The sequence below is a fragment of the Micromys minutus genome (assembly GCF_963924665.1).
Source record: "Micromys minutus genome assembly, chromosome: 11".
Lineage (NCBI taxonomy): Eukaryota > Metazoa > Chordata > Mammalia > Rodentia > Muridae > Micromys > Micromys minutus.
In genome coordinates, this window is record NC_137980.1 from 99956 (window position 1) to 126833 (window position 26878).

At 35.8% G+C, this 26878-nt stretch overlaps 1 protein-coding gene across 11 annotated transcripts in view; it reads right to left on the bottom strand.

Moving 5' to 3' along the window:
• CAST (calpastatin) overlaps positions 1-26878 on the bottom strand; it is a 91623-nt gene that overhangs the window by 40156 nt on the left and 24589 nt on the right. For 5 of the 11 annotated variants that reach the window (XM_080925221.1, XM_080925216.1, XM_080925213.1 and 2 more), the window contains 11 exons: positions 19774-19833; positions 16846-16884; positions 16554-16592; positions 15245-15298; positions 14674-14787; positions 13361-13450; positions 3495-3593; positions 2140-2220; positions 1516-1554; positions 853-939; positions 663-749 (listed from right to left, as the gene is read on the bottom strand). In XM_080925221.1, the coding sequence (XP_080781347.1) occupies positions 663-749; positions 853-939; positions 1516-1554; positions 2140-2220; positions 3495-3593; positions 13361-13450; positions 14674-14787; positions 15245-15298; positions 16554-16592; positions 16846-16884; positions 19774-19833 (789 nt within the window). The remainder of the gene's footprint in view (positions 1-662; positions 750-852; positions 940-1515; positions 1555-2139; positions 2221-3494; positions 3594-13360; positions 13451-14673; positions 14788-15244; positions 15299-16553; positions 16593-16845; positions 16885-19773; positions 19834-26878) is intronic. The other 6 variants (XM_080925218.1, XM_080925215.1, XM_080925217.1 and 3 more) reach the window with 5 other exon arrangements.

The following is a 26878-nucleotide window of genomic DNA, read 5'->3' on the forward strand; positions in this document are numbered from 1 at the left end:
TTACAAGAGGCAGACAGAAACAGCTGTGCTGATATCCCTGTAGTGACTCACAAAGCTCCCTTTAGGAAGCTTCAAGTCTAAGATTTCACGGTCAGTGAAGAGTGTCTCTTCTGTGTTAGAAGATGAAATTGTCTTTGTTAGGATAAGTAGGTGGCAGGGGTAGGGGTAAGTGGGGGTGTATACCAAGGGTATACCACCAAGAAATCACTCCTTGCAATAGATTTAGAGCTAGAGGTTTACTTTACAGAGATGAACAAAAAGCTATGTCCATGTAGGGACATGGGACAGACAGACAAACTGACTGACCTAGACCTACTGGGAAATAGAAAGAACAAGAAAGACAGAAAGAAATGGAGAGAGAAAAAGAAAGGGGGAGGGAGATGAGAAGAGGGGGAGAGGGAAAAAAGAAAAAAGTGAGAGAGGGAGAGAGAAAGGGAGAGAGAGAGAGAGAGAGAGAGAGAGAGAGAGAGAGAGAGAGAGAGAGAGAGAGAGAGAGAGAGAGATCTAGGGAAGGGTTGCCACTGAGTCACATAGCATAGGCCCTGGCTTACAAGTCTTATATGACTAGAGTAAAGGCTGTGCTTTAGAAGCACTCATAAATAAGCAAACACAAGAAAGTATCTGCTATCATATGGACCCTGGCTATTTAAGTAAGTAAGTACCTCTTCTACCTTTCTTTTCTTCTCCTGTGGGGGGACAGCACTTCTGGTCACTCCTGCAGTCTGAGCTTTGAAATTTTCCCCAGTAGACTTGTAAAAAAGAAAATACAATTATGACCAACAGTTAAAGTTTTCTTTTTACAGTCAAGATACTTTCTTGCAAAGTCCTTCTGAATAGGACTGAAACCAATACCTCTTTCTCAGTTTGCTTTCCAGTTGGAGAACTACAGGTAAAATCAGATGACAAGGCATCTATAGCATGGTCAGTCCCCATAGGTTTCTAATGAAAAGAGCACAAGATAACACCTAAGAATCCAGCAAAAAACAAACAAACAAACAAACAAACAAACAATCCTTACATTCCTTAGATGCCAAATGAGTAATGTTAATAAAATAACTCAGAAAGAAGCCAGTCATGTTTGAAAGGGGTTGGTTCTGCTTCTCCTTTTCCTTCTTCCAAAAGCATGTAGTTATACATGCTCATACCACTAACAATTATCAGTATTTATCTCCACCTCCATATTATAAATGGCCAAGGACAAAGGAATATCCCCATGCCTATTACCATGCTTTGATAGAATTTTTTTTTTTTTCATTTGTATTTTTCTTGGTGTTAGAGATTGAACCTAGAGCCTTATAAACACTAGGAAAGTACTCGGCCACCTGGATATCTGAAATAATAGTTCCAGTTTACTTTTAATTTGAGACAGGGTCTAAATTATCCAGGCTGGCCTTAAACTTAGCTTTCTGTATAACTGGATTACAGAACTGTTTCACCAAATTCAGTTTGGTACTGGTAGTTTTATGTATCAGCATAGTGTTGATACAGATCTTAAAAGGCATGCATACAACTCACAGAAGAGTCTGGAAGAGGTCCTATGATCCCTTCATTTTTCTGAAACAAAAATGGAAGACGTTAAGAAGGAAAAATTAATTCTTCTGATTGACAAAAACTATTCTCAGTCTATGATAAGCTAAATTGTGTATTCTTCCACTCAAACGCTGAAGTCCTGAAGAAGCCTAGAATGGTAATTTATGTGGATATAAAACCTCTTTGTAAGGAATTCAGTAAAGGTCATTAGTGGGAATCAAATAAGAGTAATATCCTTATAAAGAGAACAAATTTGGGCCCAGAGGAAAACAAACCAGAAAGGTGATATGAAAAGACCCAGAGAAAAGACACCTGTCTACCAGCCTAGTCAACAGGTCTAAAAGAGAGCTACCCCTTTGAAAGCTTAGGAAGGATCCAGCTGTTTCCATACCCTAATTATGGTTTCTATAAACATCAAACAATGCATTTCTCTCAGTTAAACTATCCAGTCTGTAGTACATTGTCAGAGAAGTTTCAAAGGATAACACATGAGGGTACTTCTCAACAATAACAACTGTATACACCAAATCCTATTTCCTAAATTTTGATTTTGTTATAGAATTGTCTTCGAAGAAAGAAATGGTAAAATAAAAATGAAAGATAACTTACATCCAGAAGTTTCCTATACTCTAGAGGAATAGTCCCTTCTTTTATACCCAGTGCCTCAAGGTATGTAGAATACATTGGGTCCTGGAAGGAAATCATACATAAAAAATATATTATACAGTTATTCTGATGAGAATGATGAGTAAAACCAAAGTACTATTTTAGTACTGATTTTTCTGTATCTATTGAGAGGAAAGGAAATTATTTAGATACTAAAATTTACATAGTTCTACATGTATACTAACAATTATTTAATTAGCTTTAGAGATAGCACTTGCACTTTAAGTCCATCATCTCTATTATTTTCTATTGAATTGTGTTCTTTGTGTTTTTATTTCATAAACCCTAGAAGTAAATGCTTTGTAACTTTTGAAAATATTTTCATTTACTCTATTTTTTATTTTCAATACTGTGATACATGTAATACATTCAATTTAAACCGAAGGGGAAAATAATTTAAAAATATTGTGAACATAGAGATTTATTAGCAATATACATTATAACTTTGCATGCTTTCAAATACTATATAAATACTATCATTTTGTTGCTCTGCTTTGTTTTATTCAAAGTCATGGCTTTGTAAGCCATTTTCTTTTTAGAAAGCATTGAATAGCTTCCTATTTTCTGTTGACCACATTGGTTTCAAATATTCTGCCATTATCCTTCACTGTACATAGGGGCAAGGCTTCCAAAGTCTCTCCGAAGGAAACACCTCTTTAGAATCTAATGCCTAAACTGACCTACGAGATTCTTAAACCTTTGGCAGTTTGGTTGAGCCAAAGGCACCATACCATACTTTATGTTACTTTCCTAATTCCCTTGTAGAACCTTATACTATTTGTTCATTGTCCATGCAACTTCTCTTAATTCTCTACTGAATTGTCTTTGTCTCTGTTTTTCTATTTGTTGTAAACTATAGATACAAACATTTAATGGCATCTGTCAAAAATGCTTTCATCTAATCTATAACATTTTTAATACCAGAGAAACTACATTGGTACTTGGATATCAAGAATATATCAACTTAGGATCAAAAGAATTTAAAACCCAAATAAGTTCAAGTCTACTGCATCAAATTTACAGGATAAAAAACAAGACATTCTGACCTACTCAGTTGTTCCAGTGAGAGTTTTAGCATTGTCAGACATATTCTGAATCAAAGCAACCATGTAGCATCACAAATCAGACCATTTCTACCCTCACTACCAAGTTTTGAGTTTTAATATTAATTCTGATACCATCTTCCTTCTACATAATTAATTAACAGAGCATGATATGCAGTCCTATGCTTGATAGCCATAACTTCATTTGATTTCCTACCCATTAAGGATGAATTCTTACTGTCATCCCACACATACCAAAACTTCTGGTCCAGTGTATGGTTGGTCATCTTTGTTAGTATCTCCAAATTCACCTAAGGTATCTATCAGGTTATCCAAAGCAGCATTCTCAGCTGACTGGAAATGGAAGAGATAAGATATGTTATTTGAAAGATATATTTCCCTTGTTTTTAACTATTAAAATGCATCAAATACTGTCTCTCTTCCAAGTTCAAAAATAGTTAAAACGTAGTTCATTTTTAATATGACGATGTAGAGTACAAATTCTGAAATCGAACAAAAAAAAAGCCACATTTATGTAAAAATTACCATTTCAAAAATTTCCAAGTCATTAACTACAGCAACAAATATAGTAGTTCACAAAAGCTACAAAGCCAATGTACTGACAATCAAGAAGAAAAAGGACAAAAAAAAAAAAAAGAAAAGAAAACAATACAAAACAAAAAAAAACAAAACAAAACAACAGCAACAACAACAACAACAAAAGCAAGGATTAGTCATTTGGTACTTGTTGATTTTTAGTAGCCCCTTTGAGTTTTATGCTGGAAAAATGTGTAAACAGAAACTCTTTCAAAAAGAAACTATTTTAAAAACTAAAATTTTCTTGTTCTTTTCCATTCTTTAATGAACACTGCTGTTGTTTTTTTATTGACTTTCCCAAAGACAACTCTGAAGAGAAATTATGTGAGATCAATCCTAAAGACATATGAATTGCCAGTTTTGTTTGCCAACATAAATGTAACATATCAATGAGAGGTTGCTGTCACCTTATTCTGTAGTTATGCATAGTTTACTCTGAATAGGCACCTAACATGGAAAACAACCTTTGTCTTCTCACCTTAGGCATCTTTTCTGCTGTTTCCAATAGCACATACACTGTATATCCCTGACTTATGACCTGCATGACACTTACTAAAGACTTCAAACTTAAAAGTGTCACTGAATATGTCTAATGGAAACCACGACAACAATCCTTTTAGAACTACCACAACCCTACAATGGTTTTAGGACTCGTTGGATTATTGATATATGTAACAAAAACTAGAGCACATTAGCTTTATACTATTTTCCTTCTTTTATTATTATTGTGGTTTCTTGAGGGAGAGGAAATAGATATTTTTTTAAAGTACCTTATATTCTTTACCAATAGAGAGGTCATATAGAATACTTAGACAACCCTTAGATGTCCCCACTCTCAAACCAAGAGACTTGCCAAGTCTCAAACAGCCATGCATGCTTCTAAAGAACACATACTTCCAGAAGTGAAACTGTAAATGTACTTAGTCTAATGAAACAAAAATTTTCAAAACAAGGCTTATACCATAAAATGGTAGAAATACAGTGTAATGGCCACACTGTCAACTGACTCATAACTTTAAAAATTTTAAGTCATTACCTTTTATATTTTTTTGTTTCTTTGTTTAGATTTATTTCTAAATATTTTATTTGTTTTTGTGGATTGATCCCTTAATTTCTTTTTAGTTTGCTTGTCATTGGTATATAAGAAGGCTAGGTTACTGATATATATGCATGTTAATCTTGTATCCTAACACTTTTTAAACTGTATTTTTCATCTCTATGAGTTCTTTTGGTAGAGTCTTTAGGGATTCTTATATACAGAATTATCTAATTTACAAATAAGAACACTACAAATTCTATTTCTTTCTCTTACTTTTGTCTAGCTAAGACCTCAAGCATTATATGCAACAGAGTGGTGAGGTGAAGAGAGTGCACACATTTGATGATGTATGTGCATACCAAGTTTTTCTCCATTTCATATGCTATTGGCTAAAGGCATGCTATATGTTGTCTTTATCATTTTAAACCATACTTCATCCATTCTTAAATTTTTTCAAGACTTTTACCATGAAAAGATGTTGAATTTCTTGGAGGACTTGCTCTTCTATTGAGGTAATATGTGATTTTTTCATGTCCATTGGTGTGATGTATTGCATTTATTGATTTATGCATATCAAACCATCACTGAAACTCCTGAATGAAGCCAACTTGATCATGAAGAATGCTTCTTTTTCTTTTTTTTTTTTACTTAAAACCATTAAAATGTATTTTTACAAATATTTTAGTTTCAATGGTATCCATCCAATCAACAAAAGAATGAAAGAAGCTAAATGAAGCTATTTTTTTCTTTTTATTTCTTACAACTTTTAAGTATTTTTACATAAAAGTATAGAAACATATTTTTGTCATTGCTTGGCTTTTTTTTAAAACTTTATTTTAAAAAAACAAAGATAAAAGAAAAAAATTTAAACATTTTTGCATAAATGTATACAAATACAATTGTGTCAGTGCTTGGCTTTTTTTTTTTTTTTCTTTTTTTTAAGGTTTGATACTCTGCATTAAGGTCTTACAAGTTACAATAAGCAAAAAGTACCTGTAAAACAGGATGTAACCCGGAATTAGTCAACGTTTTCTTGGTGTGTAAGGATTGAGCATGATGTTGTTTTTTATTTTTTTTGTTTTGTTATGTTTTCTTTTTTTTTTTTTCTTGAACTTCACAAGGTCTGTGAGTTGTTTCTGGGGCAGTCCGAGCCTCTGGGGTTAGCATCCCACTATCAGTGACTGCATATTATGTCTGTTCTTTTGTGACTGGGTTATATCACTCAGGATGATATTCTCTAGATGCATCCATTTTCTTAAGTATTTCGTTAGGCCATTGTTTCTGATAGCTGAGTAGTATTCCATTGTGTATATGTACCACAATTTTTGTATCCATTCATCTACTGAAAGACATCTGGGTTCCTTCCAGCTTCTGGCTATTATAAATAGAGTTGCAATGAACATGGTGGTGCATGTATCTTTGTTGTATGTTGTAGCATCTCTGGGGTAAATGCCCAGAAATGGAATAACTGGGTCTTCAAGTAGTACTATGTCCAATTTTCTGGGAATCGCCAGATTGATTTCCAGAGTGGTTGTATCAGTTTACAACCCCACCAACAGTGGAGAAGTGTTCCTCTTTCTCCACATCCTCGCCAGCATCTGTTGTCATCTGAGTTTTGGATCTTGGCCAATCTGACTGTTGTAAGGTGGAATCTCAGGGTTGTTTTGATTTGCATTTCCCTGATGGCTAATGATGTCAAGCACTTCCTTAGATGCTTCTCAGCCATTCGATATTCCTCAATTGAGAACGTTTTGTTTAACTCTGTATCCCATTTTTAATAGGGTTGTTTGATTCTCTGGTGTCTAGCTTTTTGAGTTCTTTGTATACCTTGGATATTAGGCCTCTATCTAATGTGGGGTTGGTAAACATCTGCCCCTCCTCTGTTGGCTGCCATTTTGGTTTCTTTTCTTTTCTTTTTTTTTTTTTTAATGAGTTGATAACATTTTTTAAAATTTATTTTAAAAAACAAAAATAAATATACAGATTTTTAAGCATTTTGCATAAAAGTATACGAATACATTTTTTATAAGGTAGTAATTAAGTATTTGTAGGTACATATTCATACACACACACACACACACACATATATATATATATATGAAACAATAATATAGGAAAAGAGGTTATTAATTTGAGGAGATAGGAGAGAAACTGGGAGGGGCTGTAGGAAGGAAAGGGGGATGTGATACAGTTCTATTTTAAATAAAGTATATATTTTTTTCTTTTTTCTTGAACTTTACACAGTCTGTGGGTTGTTTCTGGGGTGTTCAGAGGTTTCTTGGGTTAGTATCCAATTATCAGTGACTGCATATTATGTCTGTTTTTTGTAACTGGGTTATATCACTCAGTATGATATTCTCTAGATGCATCCATTTTCTTAAGAATTTCGTTAGGCCATGGTTTCTGATAGCTGGGTAGTACTCCATTGTGTAAATGTACCACAATTTTTGTATCCATTCATCTACTGAAGGACATCTGGGTTCTTTCCAGCTTCTGGCTATTATAAATAGAGTTGCAATGAACATGGTGGTGCATGTATCTTTGTTGTATGTTGTAGCATCTCTGGGGTAAATGCCCAGAAATGGAATAACTGGGTCTTCAAGTAGTACTATGTCCAATTTTCTGGGAATCGCCAGACTGATTTCCAGAGTGATTGTATCAGTTTACAACCTCACCAGCAGTGGAGAAGTGTTCCTTTTTCTCCACATCCTCGCCAGCATCTGCTGTCATCTGAGTTTGGGAACTTTGCCAATCTGACTGGTGTGAGGTGGAATCTTAGGGTTGTTTTGATTTGCATTTCCCTGATGGCTAAGGATGTTGAGCACTTCCTTAGATATTTCTCAGCCATTCCATATTCCTCGATTGAGAACTTTTTGTTTAACTCTGTACCCCATTTTTTAATAGGGTTGTTTGATTCTCTGGTATCTTGCTTTTTGAGTTCTTTGTATACCTTGGATATTAGGCCTCTATCTGATGTGGAGTTGGTTAATATCTTTTCCCACTCTGTTGGCTGCCGTTTTGTTTTCATGATAGTGTCTTTAGCCTTACAGAGACTTTGCAATCTCATTAAGTCCCATTTGTCAAGCTTTGACCTTAGAGCTCGAGCTATTGGTGTTCTGTTTAGGAAATTTTCTCCTGTGCCTATGAGTTCTAAGGTTTTCACTACTTTTTCATCTAATAGTTTCAGTGTACCTGGTTTAATGTGGAGATCTTTGATCCACTTGCACTTGAGCTTTGTACAAGGAGATAAGAAAGGGTCCATTTTCATTCTTCTGCATGCTGTGTGCCAGTTGGACCAACACCATTGTTAAATAGGCTGTCCTTTGTCCATTGAATGTTTACAGCTCCTTTGTTAAAAATCAGGTGACCATATATGTGAGGGCTCATTTCTGGATGTTCTATTCTATTCCATTGATCCATGTGCCTATTTCTATACCAGTACCATGCAGTTTTTTTTTTTAGCACAATTGCCTTGTAATATAGCTTGAGGTCAGGAATAATGATTCCTGCAGATGTTTTCTTGTTGTTGAGGATGGATTTCACTGTTCTAGGTCTTTTGTTATTCCAGATGAAATTACACATTGCTCTTTCCAACTCAATGAAGAACTGGGTTGCTATTTTGATGGGGATTGCATTGAATCTGTAGATTGCTTTTGGTAGGATGGCCAATTTAAAATGGTGATCCTTCCAATCCATGAGTATGTAAGATCTTTCCATTTTCTCTGATCTTCCTCAATTTCCTTCTTTAGAGATTTGAAGTTCTTGTCATACAGGTCCTTCACTTGCTTAGTTAGAGTCACACCAAGGTATTTCATAGTTTTTGTGACTATTGTGAAGGGTATCTTTTCCCTAATTTCTTTCTCTGCATGCTTATCCTTTCAGTAGAGAAAGGCTACTGATTTGTGTGAGTCAATTTTATATCCAGCCACTTTGCTGAACTTGTTTATCAGCTCTAGGAGTCCTCTGGTAGAATTTGTGTGGTCACTTAAGTACACTATCATGTCATTTGCAAATAGTGATGTTTTTACTTCTTCCTTTCCAATTTGTATCCCTTTGATTTCCTTTTGCTGTCTAATTGCTCTGGCCAGGACTTTCAGTATTATGCTGAATAGGTAGGGGGAGATTGGGCAGCCTTGTCGAGTCCCTAATTTTAGTGGGATTGCTTTAAGTTTCCCACCGTTAAGTTTGATGTTGGCTGTTGGTTTGCTGTATATTGCTTTTATTATGTTTAGGTATGGGTCTTGGATTCCTGTTTTTTCCAAGACTTTTAACATGAAGGGGTGTTGAATTTTGTCAAATGCTTTCTCAGCATCTAGTGAGATGACCGTGTGTGTTTTTTCTTTGAGTTTGTTAATATGGTGGATTACATTAATGGATTTCCTTATATTAAACCATCCCTGCATCTCAGGGATGAAGCCTACTTGATCATGGTGAATGATCATTTTGATATGTTCTTGAATTCGGTTTGCAAGGATTTTGTTGAGTATTTTCACATCAATGATCATTAGTGAGATTAGTCTGAAGTTCTCTTTCTTTGTAGGGTCTTTTTGTGGTTTAGGAATGAGGGTTATTGTAGCCTCAAAAAATGAGATAGGTAGTGTTCCATCTGATCCTATGTTGTGGAATAGTTTGGAGAGTATTGGTGTTATGTCATCAATAAATGTCTGATAAAATTCTGCACTGAACCCATCTGGACCTGGGCTTTTTTTGGTTAGGAAGCTTTTGATGACTGCTTCTATTTCTTTAGGTGTTATGAGATTATTTAGATGGTTTACCTGGTCCTGGTTTAACATTAGTATCTTGTATCTGTCTAGGAATTTTTCCGGTTTCTGGTTCCCTGAACCAAGCTGGGGTGGGGGTGGGGCACAATTTCTGCATGCTCGGCATAAATCTCTCTGCAGAGATCTCTGTGCACCCTGGTTATTCAGAATGCCTTCTCTCCAGGCCTGTCTTCCTGGATCTCTGCTGTTCCTGGTGGTGGACTGTATGAGAACCCGGTTCTGCACTCAATATCCTCCGGCTGGGAATAGCCCTATGCCGGGTTACTGGTTTCTTGAACCAAGCTGGGGGGGGGCACACTTTCTGCACGCTCAACAGAGATCTCTCTGCAGAGATCTCTGTGCACTCAGGCTAGTCAGAAAGCCTTCTCAACCCTTTTTTTTAAAAACAACAAGAAATCAGGCTGAGACAGGCATCAGAAGATAAATGTATGATAATGAAGTAAAGTTTGGTCTTCATACCTTTCAGATGGCTTGTTCAGTGTGGACTCCATAGGTAAAGTTGGCATTAATGATTTTTTCTCTTTTTTTAGAGGGGGTTTTAAAGGACTTTAAAAAACTTTCATACACCTTTATGAAACATTATTATAACACACTAAAGTTGGATTATTTAAATATTAATAAATAGATCATGTTCTAGTTTCATGACCAACTCTGGATGGTGATGGCAAAGGCTTCAAAACTACTACAAACATTAAGCCTGTTGAATGACAGGAAAAAGAGGGTTGGAGAGATCAGGCTCATAGAGGAAAAATGGATGTGTCTGATTTGTGATAGACTGGTTTAAATACATGATAAATCTAAGGAAAGATAGGAAGAAAGGCAATTAAAATGTTGTTTGGTATATAGAAGAGATGAAGGTTGAAGTGAAGGAAGAAGAGGGAAGGGAAGGGGCAGAAGAGGATAGGAAGGGAAAGATCAAGAGAAAATGAGAAAGTAGTGGAGATGAGATGACTTTCCCTGGGTTACAGAGCAAGGATCAAAAAACCATGATCTGCACCAGGATTGCCTGGCTCTTTGTTCCCCATACTAGTCATGAGCCTTGAAACACTATAGTTGTTTCTAAAGCTGCTTCTGATAGTTCCCTGTGTCTTGGCTTCTACCCACCAGGACAACTATGTCTCTTGCCTTGGTAGCTCATTGTTCTTTGCCCAAATTTCCTGTTAAATTTTCTCTTTTTACCGTGAATTACTGTAGTTCCTGCAGCAAGTAACTTTACAAACTGCAAACTTCCTGCCTTTGTCCACACCTAATCTCTGAAGATGGCCCTGGGGAGCATCACTGTGTCAGCTCTTATCTCCCATACCTGCCACAGCAAAGCAGCATTCCAATTCTGCCCTTGTCATGCCACTTTGTGCATCTCTTCTGGTGTTTCTAGTAGCACATACTCTGTATACTCCTGACTTATAATGGTGGTCTATGGCAAATCTTCTAGGGCCAGAAACTCTTGTCAGGAATTATATTTGTTAGGTTATTTCATTTCGGACCTTCCAGGGCCATGTATTACTTGAATGTATCAATTTCAGGCAGAAGATCTCAGACTGCCTGAATTTGTACACAAGCAGTGACATATACAAGTGCTTGAGAATTATAAATCACTTCCCCTGCTCCTTGTTTTCACAGTGATATGAGGACAATGATGGTATCTACTTAGAGGCTGTGAATGTTTTGTTAATGTTTGATACTTGGTAAATATAATGTAAGCACTTTTTATATAATTAAATACCAAATTAGCAACTGCTATGATTTTGGTGCTAAAACCACAGCTAGGTGCAAGTCAGAGTCTAGGCATCTGAGCCCCTTCCTGGAGTCAGCTGCCTCCTTGTGTAGTTGTGTACACACTCATAACTATTCCTCCCCTCTTCCTGTCTATTTCTTTCTTTCTCTGTCTCCCCTATCTCCATTCCCTCCTCTCTCTCCCACTTCCCTTCTACTTTGTGCCTTATTCTGTGCACCACACAATGCATTAATTATTTTGCTACATACCTTTCTTTAGATCTGCCAAACATTTAAATTCAGTCTAGCCTTAATTAGGCACAAGCCTTTCTTCACATGCATTCTATAAGCTTCTATTGATCTCTCAAAGGAAGCACAGTGCTGTAAGTCCCCCACTCCTAGACACTTGTTCTCCATGTTGACTATTGGACCACATCGTGAGCACCTCCAAAAGCTTGGTGCTATGGCATCTATCTTGTCTTACTTCAGTGTTATCAGTCTACTTATGCCATATTCCGAAACCCCAGCACATTATATGTTTTCTTTACCTCTGCCCTTTTGGGCAAACTCCTTCCTAAATCTGAATGTTTTGCCTCTGCAATAACTTTGAATAGCTCTCCTCTTTTCTTCTATTATAGCTCTAAATTAGCTACATGACTCACAAGCACCACTGAAACAGCCCCAAGCAACCTGCAACTTCCTGTCATTACTCACAAGCTCCTGCAACATTCTCCCCAACAGCCTTAACCTGTTGTTCTGGTCTTTCAGCCACCACCTCTGCACTATGGGCTTTCTGACATTGGAATGTGTGCCCAGAACTCATCTGAAACTGTTCAACACCTAAAAGTGTTTACATGCCTGGAATCCCAGTTGGCCCAAAGGGGAGTTTGCACCCCTCCCCTCCTTCCCTTCCTCCTTCCCCACCCCCTCTCAAAGTTCTGTGAATTCCCTGAGTCACATGGAATCTACCTTTCCTCATAAAATGTCTCTCTAGGTGGGAGCTTTTCTTAATCTGGCCAGCACAGTCTACAGTCAACTAGAATGCTTCAAACTTCCCACATACTAAAATAAGACAGGTTTGATTAGTCCTACTGAGATGAGTATGAATCAGGAGTAAAGTTAAAATAAAATACTTATGGAAAGTCCAGAATCAAGCCAATGAATGACAAAATTCCATGTAACCTTTTCTCATTTGGATCATTTAGCTTTTACTAATAACATGGGCTAGTTAATTACTAACATCAAACCTGAAATTTTGAATACATTTAAAAGTTTGTGTTGTAACGTATCTAGTTAAATCTACTTTTTTTCAAAGTAGTTCATTTAAATACACACTCTTTCACAAGATTTTTCCAGTGTGATGGTCCTAAGATAATATCCAAGCAATCTATTGTAAAACTTTTCATATGTGAATGTTTTCATGTAAAAGTTCTTGGGAGTTTGGTTAAATAATGTACCTGGCATCCCAAGATCCAAGAATGCAAGATGTTTCAAGGAACTTTTACTTTTTTCTGTGACTTTTTGGACACTCCCAGACTGGCATCTGAAGCTCCTTCAAAGGCATGTTTTCTGGAACTAGCCAAACACATCTAGAATCATGCAATCAACTCACACCCTTGCTGTGATTGTGATTTAGTGTCAAAGCTGCTGTTGCAAACATTCAAAGCTGAGTACACTGTACTCATGAAAGTTTAATGTCCTTGATTTCATACCTGTGAACATGAAAGGCAAAGCCTGAACCAACGCTTTAATTTCTTTGGCATTAATATCAGGCCTTATATGCCAGATGCCCAATAAGTATTTACTGGATATACATATTTCAAAATTATTTTAGTATTTTTCTCACTTTAAATTCCCAAAGCATATGCTCTTCTTCACAAAAATACACAGTATCCACTGTTTCTGAATGTTGAGTTGTCTGATATGTGCTTCATAGAACCAGAGCCTCATAAGCAGAGAGGCTCATGTTATGTCTGTATATGTGTGCTCACCGTATCAACCACCTTGTTCGAAGCAGAGGCCACAGTCACACCTTCAGCCACACTCTCTCCACCAGCAGACGGAGCATCTTGAAATTTTGTCTGAGATCAGAGATAGAAGAGTGACAGGACTAAGTATGTTTGACTGTGACCAAGATCATGAGTTTCAAGTGTCACCAACACCTTCCACTTTGCTCTCAGGAAATCACTATGGAGAGAGTTTGCTAGCTTCTTCTGCATGTGATGCAAAGTTGTGCACAGCATAGAGCTGGTCTCAAGAGCTTACAGAACCTGTTTAGGTCACACAGATGTGAAAGCACCATTACACCTGACCCAATGAGCTCAGTGTACTGCTGCAAATTGGAGCCCACAAAAGAATTGTGGACACTGCTCCCAACTGCTGTCATCTGAGCCTAGCTCTCCAGATAATCTGATTTTTTAATAGAAGCTATAAATAGGTATTTTATGTGAAATATTCTGATATCTTTTGCCAGCACCTAATTAAAAATAATTTTAAGACAGTTAAAATTAATTTTCAACATCATTGTAAGCTAAACAAACAATGTGGTTATATTTAACTGCTGAATCACATATATGTAAACTGATAAAGAATGTATTTTGAAGTAGGTCTAGATTTTATCTTCCAAATGTTCTCAATGAGAAGCTTCTCATACATTTCTTCTTCTAGAAACAAGGTGTCTTTAATTGCATAATTACAGAATCAATTTCTGCGTTTCATGTGTTCATGTCTTCCACAAGATCATAAAAATGCTTTAAGACTTCTGTGTAAGAAGCAAGAGTAAGGCATGCTATAGTCCCAGGTGCTTTGAAGGTTGAGGCAGGAGGATTTTTAGAGGCCATGGATTTAAGAATAGATGAAAAACACACACGGTGGTGGGAGAGGGCGACATACGGACAGTTAGATGGACCCAGAGAGACAAAAAGACAGAGACAGAAAACAAATCTGAGTGAGAGTGCAAGGCACCTGCAATAGTTTCCTGGCTGAAGTTTACAGGGGCCTGGAAATCAACCTTTTTTCAAAGTGTTTTGGTTGTGAGACACCAGAGTCATGACTGGTCACTATGGGCAGCATGAGAAGGCTGAATGGTGCATTTGCCTAATCTACCTGCTGGCCTTCTGCAGGCATTCCATTATCCCATATTTCTACAATGCTTCTTGCAAAACCAATGCAAAAACAGCACTACATCATTACAATAGCAAATGCATCCAGTACAATCCTACAAATTTAGCTGTACACTTTGGGCCAATGGGGGCCACAACTAATAGTAAGCTGATATTAGTATCTTCATATATATCAAGCTCACCTTTGATTCTGATGATCTCTCTGACACCATCTGTTTATTTGATCTGGAAGGTGCTTTTTCTTTATGAGAATGCTTACTACCTGTATCTGCTGCATGCTCGGTTAGATTTTGGGGCTGAAAGCACATATATATATATATTATTAACATAATGGTGGTTTAAAACAGTTCAGATAATTTTCTTTGTAGAATAAAATCTGTGTATAACACTTATGCTTTTAACAGTTTTGAACAGTGAAAATATCAATTAGTATAGGGTAAACGCCATTGTAAATTAGATACAAAATTTGAAATACTACAAATTCTCCCAAAATCTTCATTAAGAAGATGGTGGTGAATCACAGGGGCAGAGGAAGGCACATTTTTATGAGTTCAAGGCAAGTCTGGTCTACAGAGCAAGTTCCCAAACAGTCAAGGCTAAACTGAGAAACTGTCTTGAAAAACAAAAACAAATCAAAACAAAACAAAAATCAGAAAACACTGCTGTTACCATATGATGGCATGAGGTCAGCCGAGGAAACAAGTCAGTCTCATATCACAACAGATATTACTACAGAGGATAATAATCACTCACCTCTGACTCGTCCTTTGGCCTTCCTTCTGACTTTTTCTCATGAACCACAGGCAACTGTTAATTTCAAAGAAATAAAAGCTGAATTATTGTATTAAAATCTACTATTCTTATAATCATAAATTGCACCATAAATACAATCCCGACTAAATTATCCTGTTCCCAGGAGGAAATCCAGGCATAGACTGTGGTCAACAGTGACCTGCCAGCAGATTCCATTGGTGGCCATTATTAGACACAGAAAAAAAACTGAATCTTTTCTCTAGAAAGATGTCTTCAAAGACATAACCTTGCTAAACTTCTGGCTGCTCTACACATTTCCTCAGATTGATTAATAGATACCAAGCCACCTATAAAGGCATCAAAAGATTAAAGTAAGCATTAAGTTTGCTGAGCAGTGCCACTCCATATCCTACTGCATTGATTTTGAAGTCTTTGTCCATAGGAGATGAAGTATGATCACATCCACAAAGATCCAATTCTCTTGACAAGTATTGAAATGTGGAACAGAAGACAAGTTTTACCTTATTTCTAAATGTTTCTCTATAGAATCCACTTTGCAAAGGCTGCAGGCAGGGTCCTTTTTAAAGAATCAGTCTTATCTTTTACCCCATGACCCCACCTATATCTGGGCTTCCAATGTTTCCCTTTATTTTGTGCTGTACAGAAAACCTTATGGTCCCACATATTTGCTTAAGCAGTTGTATTAATATAATGTGACACTGTACTGAAGAGAAAAATGCATTGCTCCTGACACCCTGGAATCCACCATTTTATGGAGGCAGATGACTTTCAGACTGGACAGCCAAGTGGCGTGGAAGCAAGAGGAGTTGTTTCCAGGAAAAAGGGTGTGAGTGACTCATATTATCTCCACTATCTCAAAGAAGACTCAAGATTTACCCACCTGCTGTCATCCAATGATCTAGGAGAAGGTTCAACACACTTCTAGTGTTTCAAGGTACTATAACTTGTACTGTTGTTTTCCCTTTTAAAATTATTTGTTTGTGAGCACACACACGAATGTATTATGTGTGCATGCATGTGTACTATATGCATGTGTTGTTGATGTGTATGTTAGCATGTGCACTTGTGCATGCATGAACATGTGTATGTGTGTGTGTGTATATATACATGTTCATGAGTACATGTGTATGTTTGACTGTATATTTGTGTATGTGTGTGTGTGTGTGTATGTGTGTGTGCACATGTCACATAGTGGTGTGGCAGAAGTTAAAAGGGAAATTTCAGTAATTAGTTTTCTCCTTCTGTGCTGGGTTTGAACTCAATCTTACTAGCAAGCACTTTTACTTACCAGGCCATCTCTGCTTGACCTTTCTTCCTTTGTTCCTTTCTTTAAAAAAATATGAATTAAAATCTATTTTTGAATAAAATAACCTATGAAATACATTTTGTTTATAAAATATATATCTTAACAATTTAATGTTGTAAGTATTTTATATGTATTCTATGAGTTTATATTCTACAAAATAGCCAAAGGTATTTAAATTAGCTGAAAAATCCCTTTGACCATAAAGAAAACTACTCATTCATTATTATTTTTAAATGGTCGGAATATAATTCACTCACAGACTTAAACTATTTACCTCATTTGATTGTGACTTCTTAGACTCAGGTTTCACAGCCTAAATTTAGGAGGAGGGGGAATATAACAATACAAAGGGGAAAGATAAGTTAAAAAGATAACACTGGAGATAGTTTACTAAGAATGTAATTGATTTTTTTTAACTAAGTAATTTGGTATTATTATCGATATAAAGTTTGTGACTTAAATTGATCACTTATTTCAGATATTACTATTCATATGCCAGATAATGCTATGTGTATCAAGGATATATAAAGATTTTTACTGATACTATAGTAAACACATAAACAACATAAAATGCAAGTTTTCCCTCTTCAAATCCAAGGGCTCTCTCCTTCCAAGTCACTAATATATACATATACTCATGCATATACATATTTATTTATCAGTGAAATACTTGCCATGGCTTGGGTACAAAATGTGAAAGAATGGGGCAGTGACAGAACTGAGGCACAGAGGGCAGAGAAGTTATTTTTAGAGCCAGCATATGCTTGATGGTTAAGCCAGAGGAAATCTGTAATGGAATCATGCTGTTACAGAAAACAGGGGGCTGGAATTATAGCATGTGCTGAGTGGCTGAAATGACTAGTAAACAGAGCTGCTGGGCACAATGAGCTATATCACCTGTTCTCTGTACCTTTTCTTGTGAAGTCCTTTCATCTGTTTGTTGACTAGAATTGCCTAATATAAGAGCATAGCTCTAAGAGTTATTTCATTTGTAACTGACAATCTATATAATGGGCCAGAATGTTCAAATGAAGACCAATACTTCTGACCTAACACATCTCCATGCATAAATATCTAACTCCACAGAGATTTAGGCACATGAACACTAGGGAAACAAGCAAGTCTTTCATTTTTGGGTCTATACTTTTTCATAAGGATTCCCATTTATAAAATTAATTTTTAAGGTTCCTTCTTTGTGTAAAAACTATTATAATCTTGTTTTTTCTATATATATTTCCCATGTGTGACTATGTACCAACAAACAAGCAAACAAAGAAGCCACAAGTGTCATCATTATAAGCTTTCTAAAATTCCATTTATAGTTAAATGCAATTTTTACAAATATGTGTTATATTCTTAAATAAATCTAAGCATGATTCTGAAGAACCCATTTTTTACTCAGCTTTAACCAGCTGTCCAAATATACAAACAGCAAAACTTCCATGAATACATACAACCAACATTGATGAAGTAAAGATAGAAATTAGCACAAAACTTGATTTATTCTTTATAAACTTTCAAGGTGAGTGATTGCAAAGCAGTCCTCATGTCTCTTGCTGCTTTTCCTCTTTGGCTGCTTGATGATGTCAGCAAAACCTCTGCTTAATTTTTGTTATTTGAAGAAGCTAAGTCAAATATTCTTTCAATTTATCATTTCTGGTGTTTTGTTGGTGAAGGTACAGTTATCTTCATGAAATGTCTCCTAGTTATACCAATATTCCTATTGTATGGAGGGAAAATCAAAGTTCATAATCATCTGTTTTTCCAAGAAATTTGAGGGCCCTTCACACTACATTTTTACTGATGAATTTTTGTTCATGTTTTTCTGATAGCAAATTTTTTTTAGTGTCCACGAGCTAAATTTATTAAATATTTTACAAAGGAATAAACCAACTAATATTGTCATAGTTGAAATATATTAATGCCTTCAATTTTACAATTTGGTACTCAAGATATTGCTTGGGAAACTACAATTGAGAATGCATATTCACACCTAAGCAGCTATTAATATAATGTACAATAAAATCAATAATCACAAATTGTTTTATTTAGTAATGGTACAGAACTCAATACTAATCAGACAACTCATGTGTTAGGGTCCAGCCATCAAATCACAAACACCAGGACTTGTGGTATAGTACTTAGTTGCTTAGTATACAAGAAACCCCAAGGTCCTGTGTTCAATCCTCAACGCTACAATATGTGTGCGTATGTGTATGTATGATGTTAAAAATATTTGAACAAAAGACAACTAATAGGCTACTAATAGCACAATTAATATTATACTATGGTTAAGAAATCAATATAAAGGGAAACTATTAAATAAAATTATCAGGGAAATGCAAATTTTAAAGATAAATTTTATAAAACTTAGATAGATTGACAGTTTACTCCCAGATATTTGCACTGTTCTAATTCAAGATGAGGTAAAAGAATCCGTAGAAGTAGCTTATACTGCCACATCTCATGTGGAAATGCCTAGGAAAATGCCTAGACACCATAATGATGTGGGAGATAGAAAACAAACAAAAGCTGAAAGGTATAGATAAAGAAATTTAATAATAATGGAGCCAGGAGCTCTCAACACGGTCAAATACTGGAATACACAAACAAACAAGATGAGAACATTTTGCAAATGTCTCCTCTTTAATTTGAACCCTGAAATTCTTCCAAGAAACAGCTTGAGCTGCAGTAACTAAAGAAGAGATGTTAAGTTAGCTTCAGTCATCTGTCAGAACTAGGCTTACTCTATGGAGCAACTACAGACCTTTTATTCTTCTGAAATTACAAGGAATATAAATTTAAGTACCCAACAGAACTCAAAGGAATTTGTCAGTGAGATGGTACTCTATTCCATGACCCTCATATCAGAAAACGAGTTTTTCACTTGTAAATGTCTATCAAAAATATTATAATTATTACCAAAAAACAAGAATTCTTGTTCACTCACTTCCAGGAGATGTGTTTGGAGAGATTATCCCTTCTTTCCAAAATGTAATTAAGGGCAAAAAATCCAGCAGTGAATCTTTTGAAAAAGTCACAAACAACAGAGTAGAACTTGCACAAGCTTCCAACCCAGGAAGAAGATGCCAACTTACAGAAGGTGAACTTCCTAAGCTAAGGAGCACATCTGTCAGCAAGCAAATTGCTGACAAGAAAGTTAAAGAGGCACTCACTCAGCTTGCCCCTCAAAGGTTTTTACCTTAGCTTCTGTGGTACTCATGCTGGGATACTTGCCAGTGGCAGCAGAGGAAGCTGTCATCTAGAAAAGAAAGAAATAAAATGTCAGACTTGCCATAACCCTTCTTAAAAATGCCCTAAGCGTTTCTTCACTGCATTGCCCTTACTTTCTACCACAGTATTTCCTTGTTTGTAGTACCATGTCCACAAACTTCAATCAGTATTGCCAGTATTTGTGACCAGGTGAGTTTAAATTTAGAGTCTGTTATGTGCTATATAATACTAGTCAGGAGTTTTTTTATCTTTAGTATCCCAGACATTTTTTCTTTATTATTGCAATTACCTTGCAAATTTATATACATAACTATTTGCTAAACTTTGTTAAAACTGTTAATATTATTTTTAAAAGGAATGTATGTTTTGACACTTGTTAGAATACTTTTATAACTTTGTTTAAATCCTAGTTAGGTGTTATTTACTAGCACCTGTTACTTTAAGTCTCAGGTTTTCAACCATGTAAAATATGGCATAATGTATATTTTGCTGGTTTTATAAGTACTTATGATAATTGTGCAAAATATATGCTATATTATACTAGGAAATTATTTCTAATATGAAGTAGCTTGAGTGAGAAGGAATCTTCACATGTATTTGAATACTTGTACCTGCACTAGTGCTTTTTGAAAGCTATGGAACTTTTTGAAGTGGAACTTAGCTGGAGGAAGTGAGCTATTAGAATGGCATGGTTATGGGTGGACTATGACCACTGTAAGTATAAACTGAAATAAACCCTGCTTTCTTTACATAAATTATTTCAGGTATTGTATCGCAGCCACAAGTAACTAACTGCATACATTATAAAATTTGAAGAAACAAATATACAACACAATATGCAATTGTCCTTTTAATGCTTTATAAGGAAAAGAAGATGGAAGACAGTATAGAAAGAATGTAGGTGTATTACCTGTCTTATATTGGCTACTCCTTGAAGCATAAGCCTTAGCAAATAGAAACTGAAATGCCCTCCTTTGGAATGCATAGCAGAGGTGGAGTTCTGAAAGTAAATCAGCTAAGAAGTGAGAGATGCCTGAGCCTGTGGATGCATGCATGTATTGAGTATTATTCCATTACATCGCTTGTATTATCCTGATAATATTAAAATACATATTAACCACTTTGGAAAATGCCAACTCAAGTTCATTTAAACCCCTTTAAATCTGAGTCCATTAGACTTCACATCTCAGGAATATAATCTCACACAAGTTGCCTACTTAAGCAACTCACTGTCAATATAGCTACAACTCTATTAGAAAGTTGGGCCTCACTCTGTCTCCAATACCTGGCCCTGAGCCACTTCAGAAGCTATGTCAAGAGGCATCATAAGCCTCTCACTACTCCTCTTTCCTTTCCTTCCACTCATATCTCCACTCAAGAGGATGGTAGTATGACCATGCAACTACCTAGTTCCGATGACCAAAATTACTTATCCACAGACCTTGGCTAATACTATGGTAGCTCAACTATGGTAACTTACAGATGGATCACAGTTTTAGCATGGTGACTTTTCAAACAAAAACATATGAGCTTACTTTTTTCTGAGCACTCTCATGCAGAAGTCAGATGTATGTCCCAACAGTATGTGCACATATTCCTTCTCTCTCTCCTCTCCCTCCTCTCTCTCTCCCCCCACCCCAGTACTATAATAATCTCTTTTACACATTCTCTTTAGGATAAGAAATATAGCTAAATTAGAAATATATAAATACCCATATTTTTCATTGAAAATAAAATTTGCTGGGGGTTAAAATACTCATGCATAGATAATCCTACCTCCATAATGTGAAGATAGAAATGTATGAATTTCTAACCAAATTCAATAAGTTCTCATTTCTTCAATGGCTTTCCTCATCTATGTCAAACAAGTAGCAGAAACAAACTCTGTACACAAAAGTGTTTTTTATGATGATAATATTTAGGTAAAAATTAAAATTTAAAAGATTTTTGTTATTTATTTTATTTGTATGAGTTTTGCCTACATGTAAACACACACACACACACACACACACACACACACACACACACAAACTATGTGCATGCCTGGTGCCCAAAAGAAGTCTAAAGAGAATATCATGTTCTCTGGAAATAGAATTATGAATAATTTTGAAACATCATGTGTGTGCTTAAAATTGAACCGGGATGGATACTCTGCAAAAGTACCAAGTACTCTTCTCCATAGGGCCATGTCTCTGGTTTCATCAGATGTTGATTTTAAATATCTAAATTTATTAAAATATTTATAAGATCATATATCTTTGGATTATTCATGCCTAACTACTACTCCATTAAATAATCCCTAAAATGGAGTCTCATGTCTAATAATGGAAAGATTCAAAGGCTTACCAGGAATAATTAAAACTCTCCATATACCAGCTATACAGAAGCATGGTAAAAATGGGACATAGACATTGGCTGCACCTCCACAGAAATTTCACATTAAGACATGTCAAATTTTCTAAAACTGAAATATAAATGCTGATTTTTGGGGACTTGAAGCAATGGAAATGACCCCATCCCATTATTGATCCTGTCAACTCTGGGTTATTATGGCTTGTTCAGCTCTTATTCTATCTGTGAAGGCAAGGAATGCCTAATATTTAATAGGTTATGTAAAAGACTGAATGAATATACCTTCATTTCGTACCACCAGAATTTTCAACCATGAATGAATACCAATAGTGAGTAGAAGTTATGAAAAGTTAACTTCTAGATCTTTAAAGAATGTGAGCCTTAGCAATGACCTTGTTAATGACTAACTTATAGACTTTAAGCAGATGAGAAAATGGAATCTCATTTCCAGTGCTCACCACAGTTTACTGGTTTCTTCAGTTTATGTAGTGTGAGCCCATGTTAAGTTCTACAGATAATGTAATGAGATCAATTAGTATGTCTTTGCCTTTGTGAAAGCTAAGAGCCTAGCCAGGGTTGACATGAGTTAAACAATGACTCCAGCAAGTCAGAGTCTCATGAAAATTCAGACTATGATATGAAGGTATAATAAGTTACATAGGAACACAGCATGTGGGGAAACCATACAAACAAAAGGCCAGGGAGATGCATCCATAACTAAAGCATGCATAGCTGCATATGCTAGTACAAACACCAGGCCCACCGTGTCCCAGCATTGTAATGCCTAGCACTCACTGGTCCTGGGAATGTCAAGAACTACCAGTTTTCAAATATTCTTATACATTCACTGAAATACTTCCATGGAGCTAGTACTGAATGTCAGACTAGAGTACAGTTGAAACTATACATACCCTTGTAAACCTAAGCAATATCTAAGCACCCTGAGTAACAGGATCAGAGTAACAAGCGTCAGAGTAATGCTCTGATAAAAATAATTCACCATCCTCCCATCAAAGAACCATAATCTAAAAAGCACTGCTCCAGAAATTGAGAATACACAATAAGACATAACTATGGCCTTGAGTAGTTGAGTCCAGTGACATAAAAACAAACAAACAAGCAAAATAAACAATCACAAAAAAGTTTTGTCTCATAACTTAAGTGATGAAGCAGAAGTGTAAGTTTTCTCAGGGAATAAAACAAATGTTTGAGCTCTTAACAAAGGTCCAACACAAAGGTGTTGTAACAAGTTATATTAAAATAAAACAATGCTGATAAGACATTAGCTATAGAATAAAAAATAAAAATTAAATATTTAATCTTGTAATTAACCTATATTTTCTGGCACTGTTTTAAAATTCTTGAATTTGCATATTCATTATTGTAAGAATTCCAGAAATTTTTACACAATGAAAAATCAGAAATATGATAGAAAGATAACTTAATTTTAAGACCCCTGAAAAAAAATAAAAGAAATGGTTTTATTTCACCAAAGTCTCCCATTCTGGGCATATAAACCTTCCCTCCTTTCACATATCCAATGCTCAAGCAGACTGAGTAATGGTTCCTACTGTGATTTATATCTTACAAAACTAGAAATGGCTTCACTTGCCTTTAAAGTTCCTAAGTCTCCAGGCTGCAACATCTTTATTTCCAGTCATCCGCTAAAGAATGGCTAGTACATCGAGTCCTTGGACACATACCATATAAACATCCCTATTTTGTTGTTATCATGCAAATGTCACTGGTAAAAATGTTTTTTTCTCTTAAAACATGCATATTGCATGTGCCCTTTTCGGTACATTTCCCAGCTTTCAGCCTGGCATCATAACTTCTCTGCCTTTGTCAGTCTTGCTGAGAATCCTCCTTCAAGCCCAGGTTACTCCATAATAAAGAAGTGGTAACATTATTGCATCATGAACAGTCTTTTCCACCAAATGGGCTTCCTTTAAATAAGCTGTTTGTTGATCCAGTTCATACCCACTACATCTCTCTCTAGGGCCTACCCTTGCATGTGTATGTTTAGTGAGGCTGCATGAAAAGAGAAGACCATTTGTAAAGGTGGAATCAAATCTGGTTTTAAGAGACCCTGAAGGCTCTTATAGATGGGAAAAAGTGAGAAAAGTTGAACTTCTAACTAAGGGATAGGCTTCTGGGATGATCTTTTATCCATTCTCTTGACACTAATTCCAGGTAATAGGAAAATTATTTCTTCAGGTTCTTACTTCTCTGGACACAAAGCAGAGACCTAAGCTTAATGCTTAGCTGTCAGAGATATTTGGCTTCTTACAGAATATTTACATGGCCTTAATAATTCTCACTACTTCCACTGGAGCCAGCCAGCCAGATTTATAAAATAACTTTTATTTGCTTAAGGTAAACTGTCATCTCAAATGCTTACTTCTGAATAAACTTATACTTTCTATTTCTTTCAAACTCTGGCTGTCTGGTTCAACTCAGCTGTTCTGGCTTGAAACTCCTCTTCAAGCTCTCTCTCTCTCTCTCTCTCTCTCTCTCTCTCTCTCTCTCTCTCTCTCTCTCTCTCTCTCTCTCTCTCTCACACACACACACACACCTCTCTTCCTTATTTGTTCTCATAAGACTTGGGTATATCCTATCTCTGAATCATTCTGTCAGACCCTTCTCTGCCTCATCAGTTTGTCTGCCCATCAATTAGATATCACTTTCAAACATGGCTGCTTCCTTCTACAAACCAAAATTATCTTCATTGATTGAAACTAAAGGTGCTAAGCTAAGGGTGTGTGTGTATTCCAGCCAGAGGGATTAAAAGTGTGTGGCATGTGTGCATTACAGCTGGATCACACAGACCTAGAAGGCCACTGGCTATGGTCCCTTGCCTGAGCAGCCATGTTTCTGGATTAAAATTCCTCTACACTCACTTCAATCTCTTTCCTTACTTCTACCTGATGGATGGTTCAGTTGATAAAATACAGCATGGAACATCAGATTACTAGATTTTCTTTTCAGAAGGTAGACCTTGATTCCTTTCCCAAGTCAGCAATAAAAGTCTTAACATATCCTGAACTGGAGCATTGTTGGGCCTTCATGCTCTTGGGTGAACCTTTATTGAAAGGTTATCAAAAACACCAGGCCTCATGCCTGTGCTCTGCTTTTCCACTTGACAACAATCAGCAGCATCACAATGAATTACTGACCCTTCTCTATTTATTGTCTGCTGTCATGCTGGGACTCTTAGATTCCTTCCTCAACTGTGCTTTTAATAAGAACTACAACGTAATCATTTAACATGTAATTTCTTATAATATGTCATATAAATGAGCATGGAGGTTACAATAATTACAAAAAATAAGAGATTTCTAAAATGATGTGACTAAAAATTAATTCAAAATCAAACACACAAGAATTATTGTGGGCTCTAGAGCATTAAGGCAGAGGGTTTGGGATATACTGTGAGCTACAAAGCCTGAATGGCTCCAGAAAGGCCAACTAGGATCTTTGGTAGGATCCTCCCAAGTGGAGGATAGCAGAGCTCTGCCTGAGTTTCAGGTCTTCCTGGAATGAAGATGTGATATCTCCAGCTTCCCGATTCTGCCATAATCCCTGCTACTCACTGCCATGCCTTCCCAAACATAATAAATTATTATCTATCTGGATCTTCAAAGTTGGGATCTCTCAGCTTCTTGCTCCTGCTGCTATATGTGCCTGCTATTTGCTGCCAGGTCCCCATGCCATAATGGACTCTTACTGCTCTGGAACCAGTAAACTTTCCTCCATAAAAAAAAAAGCAAAACAAAACCAAAGAAAAGAATAATTGTGAAGTGCCCATCCATGTCATATAATAGGACTTCTATTGTAACCTTGATTCTGAACACATGACACAGCCAATCTGCACTGTGACTGCAATCACATCACATTAATGCCAATAGACACACTTCAGCTAAGATTGAAGGCTACCATTATATTATGAATTACAGAGACTTTTTTACTATATGTATAAAGTTTCTGATCTTAAAGGCACATAATGATGTACCTTAAAGACAATAATGATGTGGAAAACAGACACTTTTGGCATTTTCTTCTTTTTATTCTTCAAAACGCAACAATAGAATTAGTTTGAAATACATTGTGGTAAAATGTTTGGCTTTTAAAATTACTCTTTCAATTGCTGACTTGAGTTTAACAGAATACAGTTAAGTAAATGTTGTCTTGGTATTATGACAGAACTTTCAATAATTTCTGAAATAGTCTTACACATACTTCTGACATTTGGTGCTATGTATTTCTGTAAAACTAGAAATCATAAAATCAAAATATTGACCAAATTCAAACTATACTGAAGATACTGTATGTCCTTTAGTATCTGTACTCAATCAAGAATTAATTCTTAATATAAAAAAACAAGCACATCCATCTTACTAGTTTGCAGTTTGACTTTTACCTTTAATGTTAAAATTAAATAATGAAATTGTTTCAAAGAAATATTTTCTTATTTATTATCAGTAAATGTCCAAATTGTATACCTATTTTATATACCTATTATCCCAGACTATATAAAAATTTCTCATAATAAAATGAGTCATGGGTGGAAAAGGTTTAAGAAACTCTAATTAATAACATATAACATTTACCATAATTACATGTGAATCTAGTAAAAGAGATACAAATAGTCATTTATTAATCAAGTTAAACTATTTTAGGAAGAACACAAAAGTGTGGTGCACATTGTTTATATATCAGAG